The sequence below is a fragment of the Moschus berezovskii genome, chromosome 17 (genome assembly GCF_049115385.1).
Source record: "Moschus berezovskii isolate FMDL1 chromosome 17, NW_MosBer_1.0, whole genome shotgun sequence".
Taxonomy (NCBI): Eukaryota; Metazoa; Chordata; class Mammalia; order Artiodactyla; family Moschidae; genus Moschus; species Moschus berezovskii.
The window spans coordinates 73,569,219-73,591,981 of record NC_142476.1 but is presented as its reverse complement, the minus strand read 5'-3'; the positions used below and the strand labels follow the sequence as shown (position 1 = coordinate 73,591,981).

The following is a 22,763-nucleotide window of genomic DNA, read 5'->3' as shown; positions in this document are numbered from 1 at the left end:
TCTTGCATTTGCAAATACCAGCAAAATAACTTAGAACTTTCAATTCAGACTACTTGTTACAAAGCTTATTTGCATTCTTAATTCTGTATTTAATGTGTAAGTCTACACCAGAGATTAATCTCCTCTCCCTAGTATCAGAGTGATCAGATTCATCATAAGAAGCACTTCCTGAATGAGTCACTAATTTGGCAGGCTCTGTTTCCAAATATATTAACATTAAGAATATTAATAAGATAACCCAAGGAAAGACCCTTGCTTTTGATTTTTGTATCACTGTATTAACAAATATTTTTCTGCCTTGGAGTTTGGTGTTGTGTTAGACCAAAGCCTCTTTTATCCTACATTTTCAATCAGAACCTTCTTCTCTAGAACAAGGTTGTAGATGCTTAAATGATCCAACAAAGACATACATCTCAGAGAAGAAGGAAACTGGATAGAACTGCTGGGAATGAAACAGAAGCAGTGATTGCCCAGGCAAAGTACCTTGGAATATCTGGGATTCCAAGGGATTTTTTTTTTCCTTTAAGTACTGGTGTCTAGACAGCTGATGTATATAATGCTTTGGCTATAATATCTGTAAGAATGATAAAAGACAAGAAATAGTGGTTGATGTTGTGCTATTTTTTTGCAAGTATTTAGGCTCCTATTGGAAGGACTGATGCTAAGGCTGAAACTACAATACTTTGGCCACCTCATGCGACGAGTTGACTCACTGGAAAAGACTCTGATGCTGGGAAAGGTTGGGGGCGGGAGGAGAAGGGGACGACCGAGAATGAGATGGCTGGATGGTATCACCGACTCTGTGGATATGAGTTCGAGTGAACTCAGGGAGTTGGTGATGGATAGGGAGGCCTGGCGTGCTGTGATTCATGGGGTCGCGGAGAGTCGGACACAACTGAGCGACTGAACTGAACTGAACTGAACTGGAATTTGAAAAATGAAAATAAAATGAATTCTCACATCTGCTTTCACAGGTCTGAGGCTTGGTGGCCAGTGGTCAGGTGGTAGTGGGGGAAATACAGCACAGAGTATCATACATGACAACAGAGGCTCCTGAAGCTGCTCTGAGGACACAATAGCCATCCCAGTTTTCACCCTGTTTCAGTTAAAGATACTCACTACTGTATCAGTTCAGTTCAGTTGCTCAGTTGTGTCCAACTCTTTGTGACCTTATGGACTGCAGCATGCCAGGCTTCTCTGTCCATCACAACTACCAGAGTTCATTCGAACGAATGTCCACTGAGTCGGTGATGCCATCCAGCCATCTCATCCTCTGTAGTCCCCTTCTCCTTCTGTCTTCAATCTTTCCCAGTATCAGGGTCTTTTCTAATGAGTCAGTTTTTCCCATCAGATGACCAAAGTATCGGCGCTTCAGCTTCAGCATCAGTCCTTCCAATAAAAAATCAGGATTGATTTCCTTTAGGATTGACCTCCTTGCAGTCCAAGGGACTCTCAAGAGTTTTCTACATAATCACAGTTCAAAAGCATCAATTCTTTGGCACTCAGCTTTCTTTATGGTCCAACTCTCACATCCAAACATGATGACTGGAAAAACCGTATCTTTGACTAGACAGACCTTTGTCAGCAAAGTAATGTCTCTGCTTTTTAATATGCTGTCTTGGTTGGTCATGGCTTTTCTTCCAAGAAGCAAACATTCTTTTAATTTCATGGTTGAAGTCACCGTCTGCAGTGATTTTGGAGCCCAAGAAAATAAAGTCTATCACTGTTTCCATTGTTTCCCCATCTATTTGCTATGAAGTGATGGGACCGGATGCCATGATCTTTGTTTTTCTGAATGTTGAGTTTTAAGCCAGCTTTTACACTCTTCTGTTTCACTTCCATCAAGTGGTTCTTTAGTTCCTCTTCACTTTCTGCTATAAGGATGGTGTCATCTGCATATCTGAGGTTATTGATATTTCTCCCAGTAATCTTGATTCCAGTTTATGATTCATTCAGGCTGGCATTTCTCATGATGTACTCTGTATAATAGTTAAATAAGCAAGGTGACAGTATACAGCCTTGATGAACTCCTTTCCCAATTTGGAACCAGTCCATTGTTCCATGCTCAAAGGCTTCAGTATAGTCAGTGAAACAGATGTTTTTCTGGAATTCGCTTGCTTTTTCTATGATCTGACAGATGTTGGCAATTTGATGTCTGGTTCCTCTGCCTTTTCAAAATCCAGCTTGAACATCTGGAAATTGTCAGTTCATGTACTGTTGAAGTCTAGCTTGGAGAATTTTGAGCATTACTTTGCTAGAGTGTGAGATGAATGCAATTGTGCATCAGTTTGAACATTCTTTGGCACTGCCTTTCTTTGGGATTGGAATGAAAACTGACCTTTCCCAGTCCTTTGGCCACTGCTGAATTTTCCAAAGTTGCTGGCATATCGTGTGCGGCACTTTCACAGCATCGTCTTTTAGGATCTGAAATAGCTGAGCTGGAATTCCATCACCTCCACTAGCTTTGTTCATAGTGACCACTACTATATATAAAATAGATAATCAACAAGAACCTACTGTATAACACAGGGAATTCTACTCAATACTTTGTAATAACCTATAAGGAAAAGGAATCTGAAAAAGAATGGATATATGTGTATATGTGTGTGTGCGCATATGAATCAGTTTGCTGTATACTTGAAAGCAATACAACCTTGTAAATCAACTATAATATAATTAAAAAAGAAGTTTACTGCCAATAAATTCAAACTGCCAGAGACCAGGGCACAAAGCTATGCAGTAACCTCAGACCATGCTTAGAAGGATCCTGAGCATGGGTCAGTTTTCATCATCCTTAAATTCTTAATGATTTTTGAACAAAGGAGCCCTATGCTTTCATTTTGCGTTGGGCTTCGCAAATTGTGTCACCCATCCTAAGCTTTAGCTGTGTCTGACTGTGATTTTTATATCCAACCAATATGGAATCTAGTTGAGATACTACCGGGTTGCCCAAAATTTTTGTTTGGATTTTTTTGTAAGCTGTAATGGAAAAACCTGAATGAATTTTCGGCCAACCCGAGTTTACTACTCAACATTTATTCATTCAACAAGGATTTTCGAAACATTTAATGTCTGTTAGGTACTGTGATAGGTCACAGTACAGGTAACACAATGGCAAAAGGAAGCTGCTGCCTCTGTTCTTAAAAACTTTAACTTCTGGTTGAGGAGTAGAGACAAGTAAAAGGATATTCAATGAAGCATAATAAATATCATGAGAGTCAAGTGTAGGATACTATAGGAACACATGATGAAGTTACCTAAATGTAAAATCTTCATGTAAAAAATGTCCACATTTTGGGATATGGATGGTCAAACTATGTTTTCTTTGTTTCAAAAGTGGTATGTACTATATCTGTTTCAGTACATTAGTAGCACACTTTCTGCTACAATTAGCCCTGGTAGGATTTATGCTGTTTTATCACAGAAGGTTTTTACAAGTTTCTACTCGATGGACATGAGTTTGAGTGAACTCCGGGAGTTGGTGATGGACAGGGAGGCCTGGCGTGCTGTGGTTCATGGGGTCGCTAAGAGTCGGACACGACTGAGCGACTGAACTGAACTGAACTGAACTGAATAATATGAGAAAGGAAGACAGATTATTCTTTCCTTGTTAACTTAAGGCTGGTAACTCTTCCACTTTCAGTGAAATGAAACAATGAGCAACTTTCAATGAATTATTTGGAAAACATTTCCCCCAGAGTTAAGAGACATATAAGCCCTTATCATGTCTGCTGCTAAAGAGGACATGATTAATTCATCTTGTTCTCGGTGTCCCTAATCATTTCGTTAATCCTTTCCCTGCTCTCCTCTACCCCGATGCCCACATTAGGAGGTCCACGTTTCAAGTGTGGCAACCCAAAGTGAAACAATGCCATCGCTGACGTCCTATTTGTTCTGTGCAGGATGATGGGCATGTCTAGTAATAAATGATATGAAAAGGTCTTTTATTGACAAGCTGCCATGCACTGTTTGCATTAGCGAATCTGAGAAGATGATGGCTGCTAGCCTTGGTCCCCATGGTACTGGGCTCAGTGAGATAGCAGAAAGCGCTTTGGTTTACTTAGAGCATTGATAACACCTCTAAATAATTAACTGAGGACTTCCTGTCTTCAATTACTTAATGCTTTTTTTTTTTTTTTTTAACATCTTGAGAGGATTATAAGCAATTTATGGATTTCACATGATGAGTGCATTTGCCTCTATTCCCACAAAGCATTTACGGGATCATGTTTCTAAAGCTTTGAGGTAATTAAAAATAAGCATGGAGACAATGGGGCTGGTGCTAGGTGCCTTCTTTCCCTTCTGTCATTTCTAGGGACCTAGATTCTCAGGCTCCTGGATGACTAGAGCTACAGCTTCATCAGTATTTGACTGTGACTCAGGGAATGCCGTGTTTTTGGAAATGATGAGAAAAATCAAAACCTTTATCTCTGGGGGGGCTCGGGCAGCTCTTCAATCAAATGTTTGAGATTGAATGTGAAATAAATTTGATTATTTTAGTTCATTTCATAAACTCAATAAAATAGTCATTCCCATCATAAAACAGTTCCCTACTGAATTTGATCAGTCAACTAACCATGGAACTAAATTTTCCCTGGCAGATAAAATGCGTGAACACTTCACAGGTCTCGGGTTTCAGATTTTCTAATGCCAAGCACCACACCTGTCCCATAGGAACTACATATATGAGGGTATACTTAGTAAGGTTTTTTTGAATAAAGGTATATTTACTCATTTAACAAAGAAATCTGTTTAGGACTATATTGTCCAAGTGAAGTGCCTTCTAAATCTGTCTAAAATAATACAGAAGGATGTATGAAATGAATTCTAACAGAATTTTTTCCCCTTTTATAGTCTTAAAAGAACTGAAATTAGGTGGAAAAACTTTAAAATGTTTATCCCAATAAAACAGGAACTTTGGCATTAAGTTACGCACATGAAATCTTTTCTGACATGAAAAAAGTCATAAAAGATGATAATAGAAGAACTGGTGGAGTGAAAGTATTTAAATAAAAATCTTTGCAATTATTTTATAATTAAGGAGGCTATCAATTCTGTTGATGTGAACAACACCATTCTGGCATGTAACTGTTGGTTTCTAAAAATGGAAACCATTACAGCTGGCAATAGTGTGAAGCCTCTGCTGATTGAGTAGACAGATTCTGTAGGAAGAGAATTCTTCATCCTTGTATCCCAGTTTATGGTGAAACTTTTATTGCTACAAAGTCTTCATGGACCTTAACTTTGCTTTCAAAACTCTGTAAATTAACATCCATGGCCTTTCTAAGTCATTCTTTTGATTTCTTCTACCCCATTCGGTACAGAGTTCTGTTGGAGCATCACTACACAAGCTAATCCTTAACTTGTCACTAGTATTGGGAGCTTCTCAAGAGCAGCAGTCCAATTTTGGAGCACTTAATATACTATCTAGAACACAGCAAGCAGGCTACCTTTTATTTTTTTGAATGAAATGGTATTCTGATTTCCTTATAGATGGAAGCAGTGAATGCCTTGGGCACCCCGAGTAGGCCAGTTTTCACCTTTATCTTTCAAATGTGGATATTAACACATTATCCACCAGAGATGTATTAACGCTACAGGTATTAGTTTCTGCAAAAATTCCCTGGTCAGTAATGTGTTTAAAACATCCCTCACTTACAAGGTTGCAATGAGAATCACGGGAGTCAAAATGCAATGGTTCTTTAAAATTATAAATCACCATATACATGTAAGTTTTTATCATGGAAAATAACATCATTTTAATTACTAGTGATGGTTTTCATTTTTACTGAAATAAGGAACACATTTGATCATCTAAATGGATGAGGGCTTTCCCATCCCCATTATCATCGGCTTAGCTCAGGATCTTCAGATCAGGATTGCAATGTGCTAGTCCGCAAATATTTTATTAAGCACCTTCCGTAGGCTTATGGCACTTTTGGAAAACAGTGGACATCTGTCAGTGAGTGCTTGCTGTGTGTCAGGGAATTGTCCAGTTGAGAGTAAATCATGATGAATTTATTTTTTCCACCTGTATAGCACAGCCTGCGCCTCCTCTAAGGAAAAATCAGGTTTGCTTTTCCAGGCCTTCCTGCACTTCTGTGTGAATTTCGTCATCCCTGGTATCAATGTCCCCTGCTAAGTATACGGTCCAATGGAAGGAAGGCATTCATTCACTTAGGAAGACTATGGCAGGGGTGAGGGTGGGTTTGGGTGTGGGTGCAGGGTGGGAAGGGTTGGGGGGACTGGGGGGGGTTCTGACAATAGGGGAAGAGTGAAAGTTTGTAAACTCTTGCTTATGTTCTCAGAAACTAAATAAATTTACACAGCTGTCTGGGATGATTCAATAGTCTAAATGATGAGCTAAGTTGCTAATTCTCTTGAAGCATTCTATTCCGTACAATGGGGGTAATAATTCTCTCTGCCCCATAGGTTTGTGATGAGGATCAAATTAAACAGTAAACGCCAAGGCTTAGGACAGTATTCAACACGTTAAATTCACTTATTCTCAAACATTTATTTAGCGCTTACTGCTGTGCCAAGGATTGTCCTGGGTGCTCAAGGTACGGGATTGAAGTAGGTAGAGATACTTACAAAGGAGCAGGACAAAAAAGGCAAATAAAAAGCAAACACTGTCAGGCAATGAAAGGTCTGTGGTGAAAATAAAACAAGGTGATGTGATGGTGTATTAGCAAAGCTGATCTAGACTGGGTAAGTTAGAAATTGCTTTTATTCAGGAGTGAAATTCAGACTAAAACATGTTAATTATTATTACAATCACTGCTAGTAATTTCTGACACTATACTATAATACTGTACTATTATTATATTATTAAATCTAATTATAATACATGTTATAATAAGCAACAAAATAATACAATTACTATTAATTAATGTTAATAATAACAACAAATTGTCACAACCCATCAACTGTCAACTATTCTGTGTATTAATTACCCACGCAGTAGATAAATGTTAGCCTCTGGTTGATTTTTCTCCTTCCTTCAAGTACATTCCTGGCTCTCCTAGTCCCATTAACTACCAGTATATCCTTGGGGAATGAAAATGTATCTTACAGTTAGTCTGGGGAAAAAAAAACAAACCTTAATACTGATGCAAAAACCCTACACATAATGCATATCAAAGCCAAATATAAATTATTTCTGAAGTTATCTGCTGTTGTGGCTTATTGCTGCCAGTGTGGGCTCTTCTATTAGCATGGATAAGTGGGACCTGACCATATGTCAAGAGAACACGTCCTCTCGAAGTGACCTCATATATCAAACACACACCCCTGGGAGGCTTTGCCCCCCTAACCACAGTGACAGACTCTTCCGGTAGGTTTTCCTATTTTTTTTTACCTGTGACCGTATGCTGCCTCCTGTCAGTGGTGTCAGTGTAGATGAGACCTTTCCCGACCTGCCTGAGCTGGTACTCTTTAATGACGCCATTTGGCTTCGGAGGGACATGCCAACTCACATGCAGAGCCTCTGCACTGGGGGCCGTGACTCTAGGCGGAGGAATATTCTGCGGGATTCCTTGGGTGGTAGCTGCAACGACCTGAAAACACAGGAATTAAACAGCAATTTCTTGGAATAGTACACTAGGTATTCTGATCAATGAGAATGTCACTTTTGTTTTAAAATGTTGTTGTCTTAGCTTGGCATATCATTAGCGGGGCTTGGAGAAGCAGTCCCTCTTTTTAAAATTCTTTCTCTACCATCCTATTCAAACAATGAAATCTGACCTTGAATGTATTCTGTAAGTCTTCCACTACCATTTATCACAATGGTTCAACAACAGTTTTGATGGCAGAGTGCAGTCCTCAGTTTAAACAAGTGAAATCTGGCTGGCAGACTGTCTTACTAGAGAACTCTTGATAACTCTCTTCCATATGGCCCATCGGTGTCTTTGCATTTTAACAGCCTGATTTTGTACATTTTAAGCACCAGTAAATTTGGAGCAAAACCCACATCTGAACTTGCTTGCATATAATATACTTTGAACAGTGTAAATGGGCAGCGTTTTTGCTACTCCTCCTATGATACCCAGGATGACTTTATAGTGTCTGCACCAATGTTCTAGAAAGAGAACCAAGTGAGAAGAAAAAAAGGGTAAATCAACCAGTGATTTGCTCAACATTGTCAAAATATATTTGGGTGGAAAAATTGGCTGCCTTTGCTTTTTCACAGAATTAAGTCTGATTTCACTTTTACACGGATTGTTTTGGCATCTGGTAGGAAGGAGCTGCATTATGTGAAAAGCACAGAATGGTTCTAGGACCCTTTGGACCATAATTTTTGATTGGGCCAATCAGCTGCCATCTGTCTAGATGGCGGGGTGCAACTGATGGTTCTGAATGAACATTGTATTTGGATTGTTCTTCAACAGTGTTCAAAGATGCTGAGCTTCTCAAGTTTAAACCATATGAAAACTGCATTTCCTCTGACTAGTTTGGCATTGGTGAAATGGCTCTTTTATTTTCCTCCCAAATTGTTTGATTGCTTTTTCCTTTCTTCATTTAGTAGCTCCCTCAAGGTGGCTGGTCATCTGTGGTTTTTGGTTTTTGTCCCTCTGTCTATTCTTAAATGATCACATTAAAACTCATTGCTTCAACTTCCTCTATAGATCTTTCCAACAAATTTCAGTCACCTTTTAATCCAGCTTCTGACTAGACACTTTCACTTAAAGTACCAAATAATATTGCTTCAACAGTATGTGAACCGAGAACGTCCAGATGTACAACCTGGATTTAGAAAAGGCAGGGGAACCAGAGATCAAATTGCCAACATCCGTTGGATCATAGAAAAAGCAAGAGAATTCCAGAAAAAACATCTGCTTTATTGACTGCGCTAAAGCTTTTGACTGTATGGGTCACAGCAAACTGTGGAAACATTTTTAAGAGATGGGAATATCAGACCACCTTACCTGCCTCCCGAGAAACCTGTATGCAGGTCAAGAAGGAACAGTTAGAACCAGACATGGAACAATGGACTGGTTCAAAATTGGGAAAGGGGTATGTCAAAGCTGTATATTGTCATCCTACTTATTTAATTTCTATACAGAGTACATATGACATGTCGGGCTGGATGAATCACCAGCTGGAATCAATTTGCTGAGAGAAATATCAATAACCTCAGATAAGCCGATGATATCACCCTAATGGCAGAAAGTGAAGAGGAACGAAAGAACCTCTTAATGAAGTTGAAGAGGAGAGTGAAAAGCTGGCTTAAAACTCAACATTCAAAAAACTAAGATCATGGTACCTGGTCCCATCACTTCATGGCAAATAGATGGGGAACCAATGGAAACAGTGACAGACTTTATTTTCTTGGGCTCCAAAATCACTGCAGATGGTGGCGGCAGTCATAATATTAAAAGATGCTTGTTCTTTGGAAGAAAGCTATGACCAACCTAGACAGTATATTAAAAAGCAGAGACATGACTTTGCTGACAAAGGTGCTTATAGTCAAAGCTATGGTTTATCCAGTAGTCATGTATGGATGTGACAATTGGACTATAAAGAAGGCTGAGAGTCAAAGAATTGACGTTTTTGAACTGTGGTGTTGGAAAAGACTCTTGAGGGTCCTTTCAACTGCAGGGTGATCAAACCAGGCAAATCAGTTCTAAATATTCATTGGAAGACCTGACGATGAAGCCGAAGCTCTGAATTTTTGGCCACCTGATTCAAAGAGCTGATTCATTGGAAAAGACCCTGGTGCTGGGAAGGATTGAAAGCAAGAGGAGAAGCGAGTGACAGAGGATGAGATGGTTGGATGGCATCATGGACTCAATGTATATGAGCTGAGCAAACTCTGGGAGATACTGAAGGATAGGGAAGCCTGGCGTGCTGCTGTCCATGGGGTTGCAAAGAGTCGGATATGACTGAGTGACTGAACAACAACCATTATGCTATCTTCTCCTCCTCTTAAATATATTTTTGAAAGCTTTAAAAATGTTAATCATTCTTTACTTTTAAATTTTCTTCTTTTTTAAAAAAACTGAATTGTGTTAGTTTCAGGCATACATCAAAGTGACTCAGTTATATATATAATATGTGTGTGTGTGTGTATTCTTATTCAGATTCTTTCCCCTACAGATTATTATGAAATATTGAGCATAGGTCCCTATGCTATACAGTAGGTCTTTGTTTATTTTATATATAGTAGTGTGTATATGTTAATCCCAAATTCCTAATTTATCCTTTCTCCCCACTTTCCCCTTTGGTAACCATAAACTTGTTTTGTATGTCTGTGAAACTGTTTTTATCTTGTAAATATGTCCTTTCTTACAAAGAAAAGACTTTGTATCCATTCTTTTAGATTACACATGTAAGTAGTATCATATATTATTTGTCTTTCTCTGGCTTATTCACTTAGTATGATAATCTCTTGGCCCGTCAATGTTGCTGCAAATGGCATTATTTAATTATCTTTTATGGCTGAGTAATGTTCATATATATATACTCTGAATATATATTTTTGTTTTTTGATTTGCTTGCAAAATGGCACCATGACATACCAATTTTTCAAGCCAGATACTTTGAAAATACCTATGATACTTCATTTTTATTCCCTTACATACAGTTGACTACTGATTCTTGTCAAGGCTGTTGGAGAAGCCTTGGAACTATTTTATTTCCCTATGTCAGACTCCTTTGCCCTTTTCTCTGTTTTACAAGAAATGGCAATTTTTGTTGATATGATATTTAAATAGAATTTCTGTTTTTAAACTGAGAAATGGCTTGGGAATTATTATGAATTTGTTGAAAACCAACTAAAAACTGGTTGGTGAAGGAGAAGGGGATTAAGAGGATAATATCAGTTCAAGTTTCTTTCTTTTTGTGAAGGAAATATTGATATTTGAATAAATCTCTCAGTGATCTATCCGTTCAGATGGAAGTGTTGGTACTCAGTTGAGATGCCATATGGACACCCTACTTTATTGGGGTGGACACAGTTTTCTGTCCCTGGGAACATTACTCATAACCTGGACCTTCCTACAGTCTTAACACTGGGCAATTCTGTCCAGAGTTTAGGCAAACTCCTCTTACCTTGCTGCTGGTAGCACAGCCAGCAACTGTGCAAGCTTTCAGCTGGTATGAATATTCCATAAAGGGCTGAATTCCTTCCGTATCAGAGAAGCTCAGTGATGTTCCCCGAAAACATTCAATTCCATTTCGGAGAAGAATGTAGGCAATAATAGGACCTAAAAGAGACAGACAAATGCCTGAATTTGAGTGTGGGATTCTTTGAACTATTTGCAAACAAATTAGATGGCTTAGAGTTCTGAAGAAATGGGATAATATAGCATTATTTAATTTTAATTTGCTATCACATTGCTATGTTCAAGCAGTTCTTAATTACACTCATTCTTGATGGAGGAGATAGATTCTTGACAAAAATAATCAGAGTCAATTGTTTATTTCCCTTCAACTATCAAACATTTACTTTCAAAACTATTTTGCCCTCCCATAACATGCTTTGCTTATTTGAAAACAGCTCAGATATATGCTGGGATTCAAGGAAAATAATAATTTTGGGCTAAAAATTTGTGAGGGCTAATTCACAAATGAATGATTCAGTTCAGTTCAGTTCAGTCACTCAGTCGTGTCTGACTCTTTGCGACCCCATGAATCGCAGCACGCCAGGCCTCCCTGTCCATCACCAACTCCCGGAGTTCACTCAAACTCATGTGCATCGAGTCGGTGATGCCATCCAGCCATCTCATCCTCTGTCATTCCCTTCTCTTCCTGCCCCCAATCCTTCCCAGCATCAGGGTCTTTTCCAATGAGTCAACTCTTCACATGCAGTGGCCAAAGTATTGGAGTTTCAGCTTCAGCATCAATCCTTCCAATGAACACCCAGAACTGATCTCCTTTAGGATGGACTGGTTGGATCTCCTTGCAGTCCAAGGGACTCTCAAGAGTCCTCTCCAGCACCACAGTTCAAAAGCATCAATTCTTTGGTGCTCAACTTTCTTCACAGTCCAACTCTCACATCCATACATGACCACGGGAAAAACCATAGCCTTGACTAGATGGACCTTTGTTGCCAAAGTAATATCTCTGCTTTTTAATATGCTATCTAGGTTGGTCATAACTTTCCTTCCAAAGAGTAAGCGTCTTTTAATTTCATGGCTGCAATCACCACCTATAGTGATTTTGGAGCCCAATAAAATAAAGTCTGACATATTTCCCCATAAAACTGAAGTTCCCTTTTTAGTGGTTAGATGTATGCCAATTATATGCATCTCACTAATTTCAGTTTCCTTATGGATTTAATGGGATTATGTTATTTCAATTTTTAAAATAGTTTAATACCATTTGATTGTATAGGTTTCTTCCAGCTTAAGACTATTACATCATCAAGATGATCCATTTTTGTCCACCTGGGGGGACTCACTCCTTCAGGCACATCTTCTTTTGTTCTGGCTCTAACTGCCTTGCTGAATCCTTGCCCATAGCGATTCCATGCAGAAATCCTATACTCATACATCACGTAGGGCTCCAGGTTCACATCTGGAAAGACAGAAAATCAGAGAGTGAAGTTTTTTCAAAAAATCAAATAACTTTTTACCATCCTATTGAAAATGAATGTCAAAACCTTTAAAGAGTTAAAAATAAATGCCTAATGTTCATATCCCAGTGTATGTAAATAAAAACATGAATGTCTTTACTTCCTGAATCTTGTGCTTATTACAATATTTAGAAATATGAAAGACACAGAGATCTGAAATTGCAGACAGTAGAATTCACCTGTCTGAATAGAGAACTATGGATACATTAGAAAACAGATTGAAAAATAAAAGCATTCAACTAAGGTACATTACATGTTAATGCTTCCCAAGTTCATGATCTCTTCTGCATGTGGTGGGTTTGGCAACATTCTTTTATAATTTTATTATTATAAGCTTTAACAATTATTACATTGTGAATATTACTTTATTAAATTACTATATGAATTATAATGTAGTTGTTATGAGATACAGGAATTGAAACTTAGCACATCATGATACCATTTTAGTGAACAGAAATGAATTCACACTCCATTATACATACTGTATCTACTGCACTACATATTCTTCCTTCCATCTTCCACCAAGCCAGAAAACAAAAATCAAACCAATCAATCTAATTAAACAACAAAGTCAACTTGCTACGATTTTTGGTCTGGCTAAACTTTTAGATAATCATCCATGTGATTCAATGGTATCTCAAAAGGTATCTGAAACATCTTGGTTCAATTTTGAGTTTTAATAACTTTGGAAGTACAAATGCTACAAATTTACCAAAAACATTCCTTGAAAGTTTAATTATTTAAATCTGCTTTCCACTTAATTCTGTGAATTTTGAATATGCACATGTGTATTTTTGTGTGGCATTTTCTGATAACTCTTTCTTAGGAGGGTCAGAAGAGGTCCTCCTTGACTGCCAGGCTACCTGCCATATCTCCATTGGATTTAGGTTAATTCTCAGCTCCATCCACTGGGGTTATTTTATCACATTCTCTTTACATGCATCTCCTTACAATAAACCCTACTCTGCCTCTTTTATAGAATTAGTATGAAAATAAAATTCAGTAAGTTATGTTGCAGAACTTCATAAAATATCAATTGCTATAAAAATGTATTTCTGTCTTCATTTTTCTCAGGCTAACTGCTGCTTTGTACCTGTGATGACCTCCACTGAGTTTCCAGATCTCCCTTCTGTCCAGAGACCTCTTGGCCAGAGTCTACATTTCTTAGTTACCTTTGCTGCTAAGTCGCTTCAGTCGTGTCCGACTCTGTGTGACCCCATAGACGGCAGCCCACCTGGCTCTCCCGTCCCTGGGATTCTCTAGGCAAGAACACTGGAGTGGGTTGCCGTTTCCTTCTCCAAGTTACCTTTGCAACTTGGTGTAATCACCAAGTTGCAGTTTAGTATAGTCACATGACTTATCAACAATGGAAGGAGCGTGGGAAGTGACATAGGCAATTTGTGCATCACTTTTTAAAGAGAAAATCACTTGCCTTCCATTTGCATTCTTATCCCCTCTGATGGGCTAGAACTAGGGTGTTGTGGTGACTCAGGCTGTACCACTTGGAAGCATGATGAGGAATCTAGATCCTGAATGACCCTGTGGGAGTGAGTTGCCCAGAACATCCACTGACCCACAGATGTTAACTCGAGTTTTGAATATCTTGTTACAGTAGATTAAACTACTCATTACAAGTCCCTGTGATTCTGTACATTTCAGGCCCATGTTTCCATTTCTATCTATGGCAGCTCTCCACACTTCATCCTGTTCTTTCCTCCACTGTATTTCATTCTCCTTTGACTCTCTCATGTCTTATCCTTGTTTCTGTATTTTCCCATGAGGGCTGATTTTTCAAAGATAGTCCCAGCCCATAAAAGCTTTTTTTTTTTTTTTTGGTTTACACATAAGAAATCATTTGTTGAAACTTTACCTTTCCTCAATCATCTCTCTCATTTCTCAGAGCTCTTTGTTCCTTGCCAGAATTTTTAACTCTCCTTCTTTCATCTTTAGCTTGCAAACTCAAAATCATTTATACATTCAGTTCAGTTCAGTTCAGTCGCTAAGTCGTGTCTGACTCTCTGCGACCCCATGAATCACAGCACGCCAGGCCTCCCTGTCCATCACCAACTCCCGGAGTACACTCAAACTCATGTCAACAGAGTGGGTGATGCCATCCAGCCATCTCATTCTCCGTCGTCCCCTTCTCCTCCCGCCCCCAACCTTTCCCAGCATCAGAGTCTTTTCCAGTGAGTCAACTCTTCGCATGAGGTGGCCAAAGTATTGCAGTTTCAGCTTCAGCATCAGTCCTTCCAATGAACATCCAGGATTGATCTCCTTTAGAATGGACTGGTTGGATCTCCTTGCAGTATAAGGGACTCTCAAGAGTCTTCTCCAACACCACAGTTCAAAAGCATTGATTCTTCAGCGATCAGCTTTCTTCACAGTCCAACTCTCACATTCATACATGACCACGGGAAAAAGCATTGCCTTGACTAGATGGACTTTGGTTGGCAAAGTAATGTCTCCGCTTTTTAATATACTATCTAGGTTGGTCATAACTTTCCTTCCAAGGAGCAAGCGTCTTTTAATTTCATGGCTGCAATCAGCATCTGCAGTGATTTTGGAGCCCAAAAAAATAAAGTCTGACACTGTTTCCACTGTTTTTCCATCTATTTCCCATGAAGTAATGGGACCAGATGCCATAATCTTTGTTTTCTGAATGTTGAGCTTCAAGCCAACCTTTTCACTCTCTCACTTTCATCAAGAGGCTTTTGAGTTTCTCTTCACTTTCTGCCATAAGGGTAGTGTCATCTGCATATCTGAGGTTATTGATATTTCTCCCAGCAATCTTGATTCCAGCTTGTGCTTCTTCCAGCCCAGCGTTCCTCATGATGTACTCTGCATAGAAGTTAAATAAGCAAGGTGACAATATACAAACTTGACGTACACCTTTTCCTATTTGGAACCAGTCTGTTGTTCCATGTCCAGTTCTAACTGTTGCCTCCTGACCCGCATACAGGTTTCTGAAGAGGCAGGTCAGGTGGTCTGGGATTCCCATCTCTTTCAGAATGCTCCACAGTTTATTGTGATCCACACAGTCAAAGGCTTTGGCATAGTCAATGAAGCAGAAATAGATGTTTTTCTGAAACTCTCTTGCTTTCTCCATGATCCAGCAGATGTTGGCAATTTGATCTCTGGTGCCTCTGCCTTTTCTAAAACCTGCCTGAACATCTGGGAGTTCACGGTTTACATACTGCTGAAGCCTGACTTGGAGAATCTTGAGCATGACTTTACTAGCGTGTGAGATGAGTGCAATTGTGCGGTAGTTTGAGCATTCTTTGGCATTGCCTTTCTTTGGGATTGGAATGAAGACTGACCTCTTCCAGTCCTGTGGCCACTGCTGAGTTTTCCAAATCTGCTGGCATATTGAGTGAAGCACTTTCACAGCATCATCTTTCAAGACTTGAAATAGCTCAACTGGAATTCCATCACCTCCACTAGCTTTGTTCATAGTGATGCTTCGTAAGGCCCACTTGACTTCACATTCCAAGATGTCTGGCTCTAGGTCAGTGATCACGTTATCGTGACTATCTTGGTCGTGAAGATCTTTTTTGTACAGTTCTTCTGTGTATTCCTGCCACCTCTTCTTAATATCTTCTGCTTCTGTTAGGTCCATACCATTTCTGTCCTTTATCGAGCCCATCTTTGCATGAAATGTTCCCTTGGAATCTCTAATTTTCTTGAAGAGGTCTCTTGTTTTTCCTATTCTGTTGTTTTCCTCTATTTCTTTGCATTGATCACTGAGGAAGTCTTTCTTATCTCTCCTTGCTATTCTTTGGAACTCTGCATTCAGATGCTTATATCTTTCCTTTTCTCCTTTGCTTTTCGCCTCTCTTCTTTTCACAGCTATTTGTAAGTCCTCCTCAGACAGCCATTTCACTCTTTTGCATTTCTTTTCCATGGGGATGGTCTTGGTCCCTGTCTCCTGTACAATGTCATTACATGGTGCTAATATTCTGATATTCTGATACTAGCACCATGTAATGTATAAAATGATTTTGAGTTTGCAAGTTAAAGATGAAAGAAGGAGAGTTAAATAGCTGTGAAAAGAAGAGAGGCGAAAAGCAAAGGAGAAAAGGAAAGATATAAGCATCTGAATGCAGAGTTCCAAAGAATAGCAAGGAGAGATAAGAAAGACTTCCTCAGCGATCAATGCAAAGAAATAGAGGAAAAAAACAGAATAGGAAAAACAAGAGACCTCTTCAAGAAAATTAGAGATTCCAAGGGAACATTTCATGCAAAGATGGGCTCGATAAAGGACAGAAATGGTATGGACCTAACAGAAGCAGAAGATATTAAGAAGAGGTGGCAGGAATACACAGAAGAACTGTACAAAAAAGATCTTCACGACCAAGATAGTCACGATAATGTGATCACTAACCTAGAGCCAGACATCTTGGAATGTGAAGTCAAGTGGGCCTTAGAAAGCATCACTACTAACAAAGCTAGTGGAGGTGACGGAATTCCAGTTGAGCTACTTCAAGTCTTGAAAGATGGTGCTGTGAAAGTGCTTCACTCAATATGCCAGCAGATTTGGAAAACTCAGCAGTGGCCACAGGACTGGAAGAGGTCAGTCTTCATTCCAATCCCAAAGAAAGGCAATGCCAAAGAATGCTCAAACTACCGCACAATTGCACTCATCTCACATGCTAGTAAAGTCATGCTCAAGATTCTCCAAGCCAGGCTTCAGCAGTATGTAAACCGTGAACTCCCAGATGTTCAGGCAGGTTTTAGAAAAGGCAGAGGCACCAGAGATCAAATTGCCAACATCTGCTGGATCATGGAGAAAGCAAGAGAGTTTCAGAAAAACATCTATTTCTGCTTCATTGACTATGCCAAAGCCTTTGACTGTGTGGATCACAATAAACTGTGGAGCATTCTGAAAGAGATGGGAATCCCAGACCACCTGACCTGCCTCTTCAGAAACCTGTTTGCAGGTCAGGAAGCAATTGTTAGAACTGGACATGGAACAACAGACTGGTTCCAAATAGGAAAAGGAGTACGTCAAGTTTGTATATTGTCACCTTGCTTATTTAACTTCTATGCAGAGTACATCATGAGGAAAGCTGGGCTGGAAGAAGCACAAGCTGGAATCAAGATTGCTGGGAGAAATATCAATAACCTCAGATATGCAGATGACACCACCCTTATGGCAGAAAGTGAAGAGGAACTCAAAAGCCTCTTGATGAAAGTGAAAGAGGAGAGTGAAAAGATTGGCTTGAAGCTCAACATTCAGAAAACAAAGATCATGGCATCTGGTCCCATCACTTCATGGGAAATAGATGGAAAAACAGTGGAAACAGTGTCAGACTTTATTTTTTTGGGCTCCAAAATCACTGCAGATGCTGATTGCAGCCATGAAATTAAAAGACGCTTGCTCCTTGGAAGGAAAGTTATTACCAACCTTGATAGTATATTAAAAAGCAGAGACATTACTTTGCCAACCAAGGTCCATCTAGTCAAGGCAATGCTTTTTCCCGTGGTCATGTATGGTTGTGAGAGTTGGACTGTGAAGAAAGCTCATCGCCGAAGAATTGATGCTTTTGAACTGTGGTGTTGGAGAAGACTCTTGAGAGTCCCTTGGACTGCAAGGAGATCCAACCAGTCCATTCTAAAGGAGATCAATCCTGGGTGTTCATTGGAAGGACTGATGCTAAAGCTGAAACTGCAATACTTTGGCCACCTCATGCGACGAGTTGACTCACTGGAAAAGACTCTGATGCTGGGAAAGGTTGGGGGCGGGAGGAGAAGGGGACGACCGAGAATGAGATGGCTGGATGGCATCACCCACTCTGTGGACATGAGTTTGAGTGTACTCCGGGAGTTGGTGGTGGACTGGGAGGCCTGGCGTGCTGTGATTCATGGGGTCGTGGAGAGTCGGACACGACTGAGTGACTGAACTGAACTGACTGAACTGAATATTCTGATAATTGTGGGTGATGGGTATTAGGGGTATACGTTTGTTCATATTTACTTGTTAACTGCTGAAATGTCCCATACATACTTGTCTTCAATTTTTTTAGATGACAGAACAATCCTTCCAAAAATGTGTATATAACTGTGTCATTTCATTACTTAAAAAGTTTTACTATCCACTCACTGTTGCATAAAGGTGAACTCGTTAGTGTGGCCTCAAAAGGCTTCATTATATGACCCCTGCTCTCTGTCCTCTTCTCCATGACTTTCTCTGGCTTATATATTCTGCATCCATATTGAGGTACTTTTGTTTTTCAGACATGCTCAGCTTCCTCTTGCTTCCTGTACTTTGCATGTGGTTCTCTCTGCCTGGTTCACCTCCCCTTAACCTGATAGACTCCAACTTGTCCTTCAGTTCTCTCCTCAGGCATAATATCCTTCTTGAAGTCTTTCCTCCTTCCTTACCTCTCCAATCTGGGTTAGGTGTCCTTGTCATACTCTTCAAAATTATCCTATGCTAACCTCTATCAAATGGCAATCCACTCCAGTGTTCCTGCCTGGAGAATCCCAGGGACAGGGGAGCCTGGTGGGCTGCGTCTATGGGGTCGCACAGAGTTGGACACAACTGAAGCGACTTAGCAGCAGCAGCACCAGCAACCTCTATCACAGAACTTATCTGTACATCATTCCTCATATTGGATGTAATTACATATTTGTTTCCCCATCTTTTCCTATTAGCTTCAAATCCCTGATGGAAATTCCTATTTGTTTTAAAGGTCCTGGTATGAAGGGCTTCACTGGTAGCTCAGATGGTAAAGAATCTGCCTGTCCTGGTATGCTGACTGGTTATTAGTAAGGATTTAATAAACTTTTTTAATAAATAAAGGATTGTATGAACAAGTGAATTTTGGTTAGCACTAGTGGTGGTAGGTTTAAATTGCCAATTTAAAAAAAAAATGACGTTTTAGTCTAAATTGGTCTCAGTGGAATTTGAACATCATTCGAGTGCTTAAACTTTTTCATGAAGAAGAAAATTTTGTCATTTTTCATTTTCAATTTATACTGTTTTCCAGTAGGCAAAAAGATCTGAAATATGGTCATTAAAAGCTCTCAAAATATTATATCAGTAGTTGGAAACAACTGTTCACTTCTGGAGAGGTCTGTTGCAAATATGTCACAAAAATCCTTCAAAATCTTGACCCTGCTTAAAAAAGGCAGATAAAAGTAGAGAATCCTCCTAGAAGGAAACAAAGTAAGTTTTAAATAAGGGTTCATTAATTAAATCTATAACAGAGGTTGGGAGGAGATTAGTGGTCCAACTGTCTTCTATCCTGAGGCTTTTCCCAACTAAAGGCATTACAATAAATATTTTTTATTTGCTTACAGTGTGACAAATCTAAAAGGTAAACAGGGCTGTTCTTTTCACATGGATATTTCAACCTGGTGGGAGAGATAAGACAAGTGTCCAGCTGCCTATGAGGCATGGTAGAGGTGGTGAATGGGTTGACCATGTGTCACAGAGGCACAGAAGGGAGAGGGGGCTGGACTTGGGAAGTCTTCACTGAAGACGTGAATTCTGACCTTGTCCTTGAGTGTGACAGCTAAGAAACACATTTTAGGTGGAACAAACAGCTTGAAGGAGGTTGGGAGCACCCAGAAAGGAGCCCTACACTGTGTGGAGTCCTCTTATGTCTGCTGCTCCTAACAATGATGTGATATGAACCTCACTTTTCCCACAAGTTACTTTTATTTACAGATCTGACCTTTGGTTTCCTCATCTGTTAAATGTTCATACTTACCTGATTGCTTTGAGGGTAAATTAGGTAAGGTTTAAAAATGCCTAGCACAAAGTGGTGGTGGTGTTTGTGGCGGGGAGGGAAGAATGGATTGGGATTTTGGAGTTGGCAGATGCAAACTATTATATATAGAAGAGACAAACAACAAAGTCCTACTGTAGAGAACAGGGAGCTATATTCAAAATCCTGTGATTAACCATAATGGAAAAGAATTTTAAAGCACACACACACACACACACACACACACACACACACATAACCGAATCACTTTGCAGTACAGAAGAAATTAACACACACTGTAAATCACCTATACTTCAAAAAAATGCCTAGCACAACACTGGAACTAAATAATACTCAGTAAACTTTATTTCCCTACCTTCCCTCCCTAATCTAATCCCTCTCCTCCCAATATCCTGCCTTATTATTTTCCTTCTCAAGATTTGCCATTAGCACCTATCAGTGGCTGGGTAAGGCAATGAAGTCATGATGGAATGGAGTGGATTTTATTTATTTGTTTAGCATGCTTGAATTATGTCACTTACATGTATTCTATTTCACTCTAAACAGTAGGTGTGTGTACACACATATACACACACAGTTGAACACACACATTTAATTTTCGAAAAACAGAAACTTCAGTAGGGCCTTAAGTAAATGGTTGAATAAAAAAAATTGAATAGATGGTAGAACTATTTTGAAGATAATCCTAAAATTCATAGCATTTTTCTCTACACTCAGCTAAGCCTGAGAATCACTATTTTGAACTAATGCTTTAAGGCCAAGATGGGGCTTAGAAATTACTATTTTCCATAACCATGAAGGCTCTACTCCCAAGATGGTGGCCGTCTTGAGGAACACTCCCCAAAAGACTATGGGAGAGCACAGCCTCTGGACCCAGACTGAAGAGGAAAGGGAATACTGATTTCACTGAGCAGTCTGTCTCCTCCTCGGAATGATGCTGCCAGGTCTTAATGAACAAGCATGTTTCTGACTCTTTTCTGCTTGCAAGAATAACATTAACAACATTCATTCATGGCATTTGTTGAAAGCCTGCATTCAAACTTTTGATTAGGCTTATTTAAAATTAACTGTGTATACCATAAAAGGTCACAAAACTAATTTATCCCTCTGTTCTTTATTCTCTATGGGCTTACTTTAAAATAACATACATTCTTATTTAAAGTTAGACTTAAAAGTGTTTTAAACTACTAACTTTGAACAGTTCTAGATTGTACCTTTAATTATCTGGTAACTAGCAGGCTCCTAAGTATGATGGAATTAATTGATACAAGGTGAAGGAAAGAGATGAGGTCAGAGGGAAATAAATCTGCATTTTCAACAGTCTGTCACTCTCCTTTCTAAGCCATAGGCAGGTGGCTCCCTCTCTGTTACCTGTGAAGGAGAGTGTGTTTACACTTCCCGTATGAACAGTCTCTTCAGCAGATGAACATATTTCTTCCATTGATTCCTTCCTGACAGAATTGTGAGATCCTCTTATCACAGTACAAACGTGGCTGGTAAAGTTGAAGTCACACCGGCCGCAGTGTGCTGTGGCTTCCATGGATGTCGGGCAGAGGGTTCTGCATGCTTTTGTTTCCTAAGTCAGGTGGTAGAGGTGGGGAGAGTGGGGGCAGAGGGAGGAGATTTAAAACTTTCATTTAGACATGGTTGGGCTAGGTTTCTACAACTCTCAAATGAAATTTTCTTCTGCTTAGTTCATGAGTGACTATCTCAAAATTCTTAAAAAAGAAATGAAGGCAGTCTGTATTACTCAAAAGAGAAGTTACTTTGAAATGACACAGATTTAGACTCATCATCCAGTTTTGCAACTTATTAGTGCTGTGACCTTGAATGTCTCTTATACTTCCAAAGCCTCAGCTTCTTCCGTGAAAGAATGGAAGTTCAATTTACTATACAGATTTGTTGCATGACTCAAATGACAGAATGTAAATGCCTTACACTTAGTAGATACACTGTAAATAATAAAAGTAGTCATTATTTTATTATTGTTACTTTGACACTTTCCTGATGGAATTTTAGAGAAAAAATAAAATAAAGAATGTGAAATTTGAGAATCTGTGCTTCATGTGCTCTTGGGAATGTTGGAACAATGAGAAATATTCTACATCTGAGTTTTATAAAATTTAAATGTTTCATGGCCTGGTGTGCTGTGATTCATGGGGTCGCAAAGAGTCGGACACGACTGAGCGACTGAACTGAACTGAACTGAAATGTTTCATAAACTGCCATTATAATAATTATTATTTATATGTATAAACTTTTTATCTGGTGAATCTCTGGGCTTTTTGTAGTTATTGACATACATGCTGCTGCTGCTGCTGCTGCTAAGTCATTTCAGTCGTGTCTGACTCTGTGCGACCCCATAGATGGCAGCCCACCAGGCTCCGCCGTCCCTGGGATTCTCCAGGCAAGAATACTGGAGTGGATTGCCATTTCTAAGTAGGCTTTAATCT

General features: G+C 39.4%; 1 protein-coding gene across 1 annotated transcript in view; it reads right to left on the bottom strand.

Annotated features, from left to right (window-relative positions):
- Positions 1–22,763, bottom strand: part of USH2A (usherin) — a 969,245-nt gene that overhangs the window by 202,354 nt on the left and 744,128 nt on the right. The window contains exons 51-54 of the mRNA XM_055419911.2: positions 21,682–21,886; positions 12,322–12,519; positions 11,053–11,207; positions 7,361–7,559 (exon numbers count right to left, since the gene is read on the bottom strand). Of these exons, the coding sequence (XP_055275886.2) occupies positions 7,361–7,559; positions 11,053–11,207; positions 12,322–12,519; positions 21,682–21,886 (757 nt within the window). The remainder of the gene's footprint in view (positions 1–7,360; positions 7,560–11,052; positions 11,208–12,321; positions 12,520–21,681; positions 21,887–22,763) is intronic.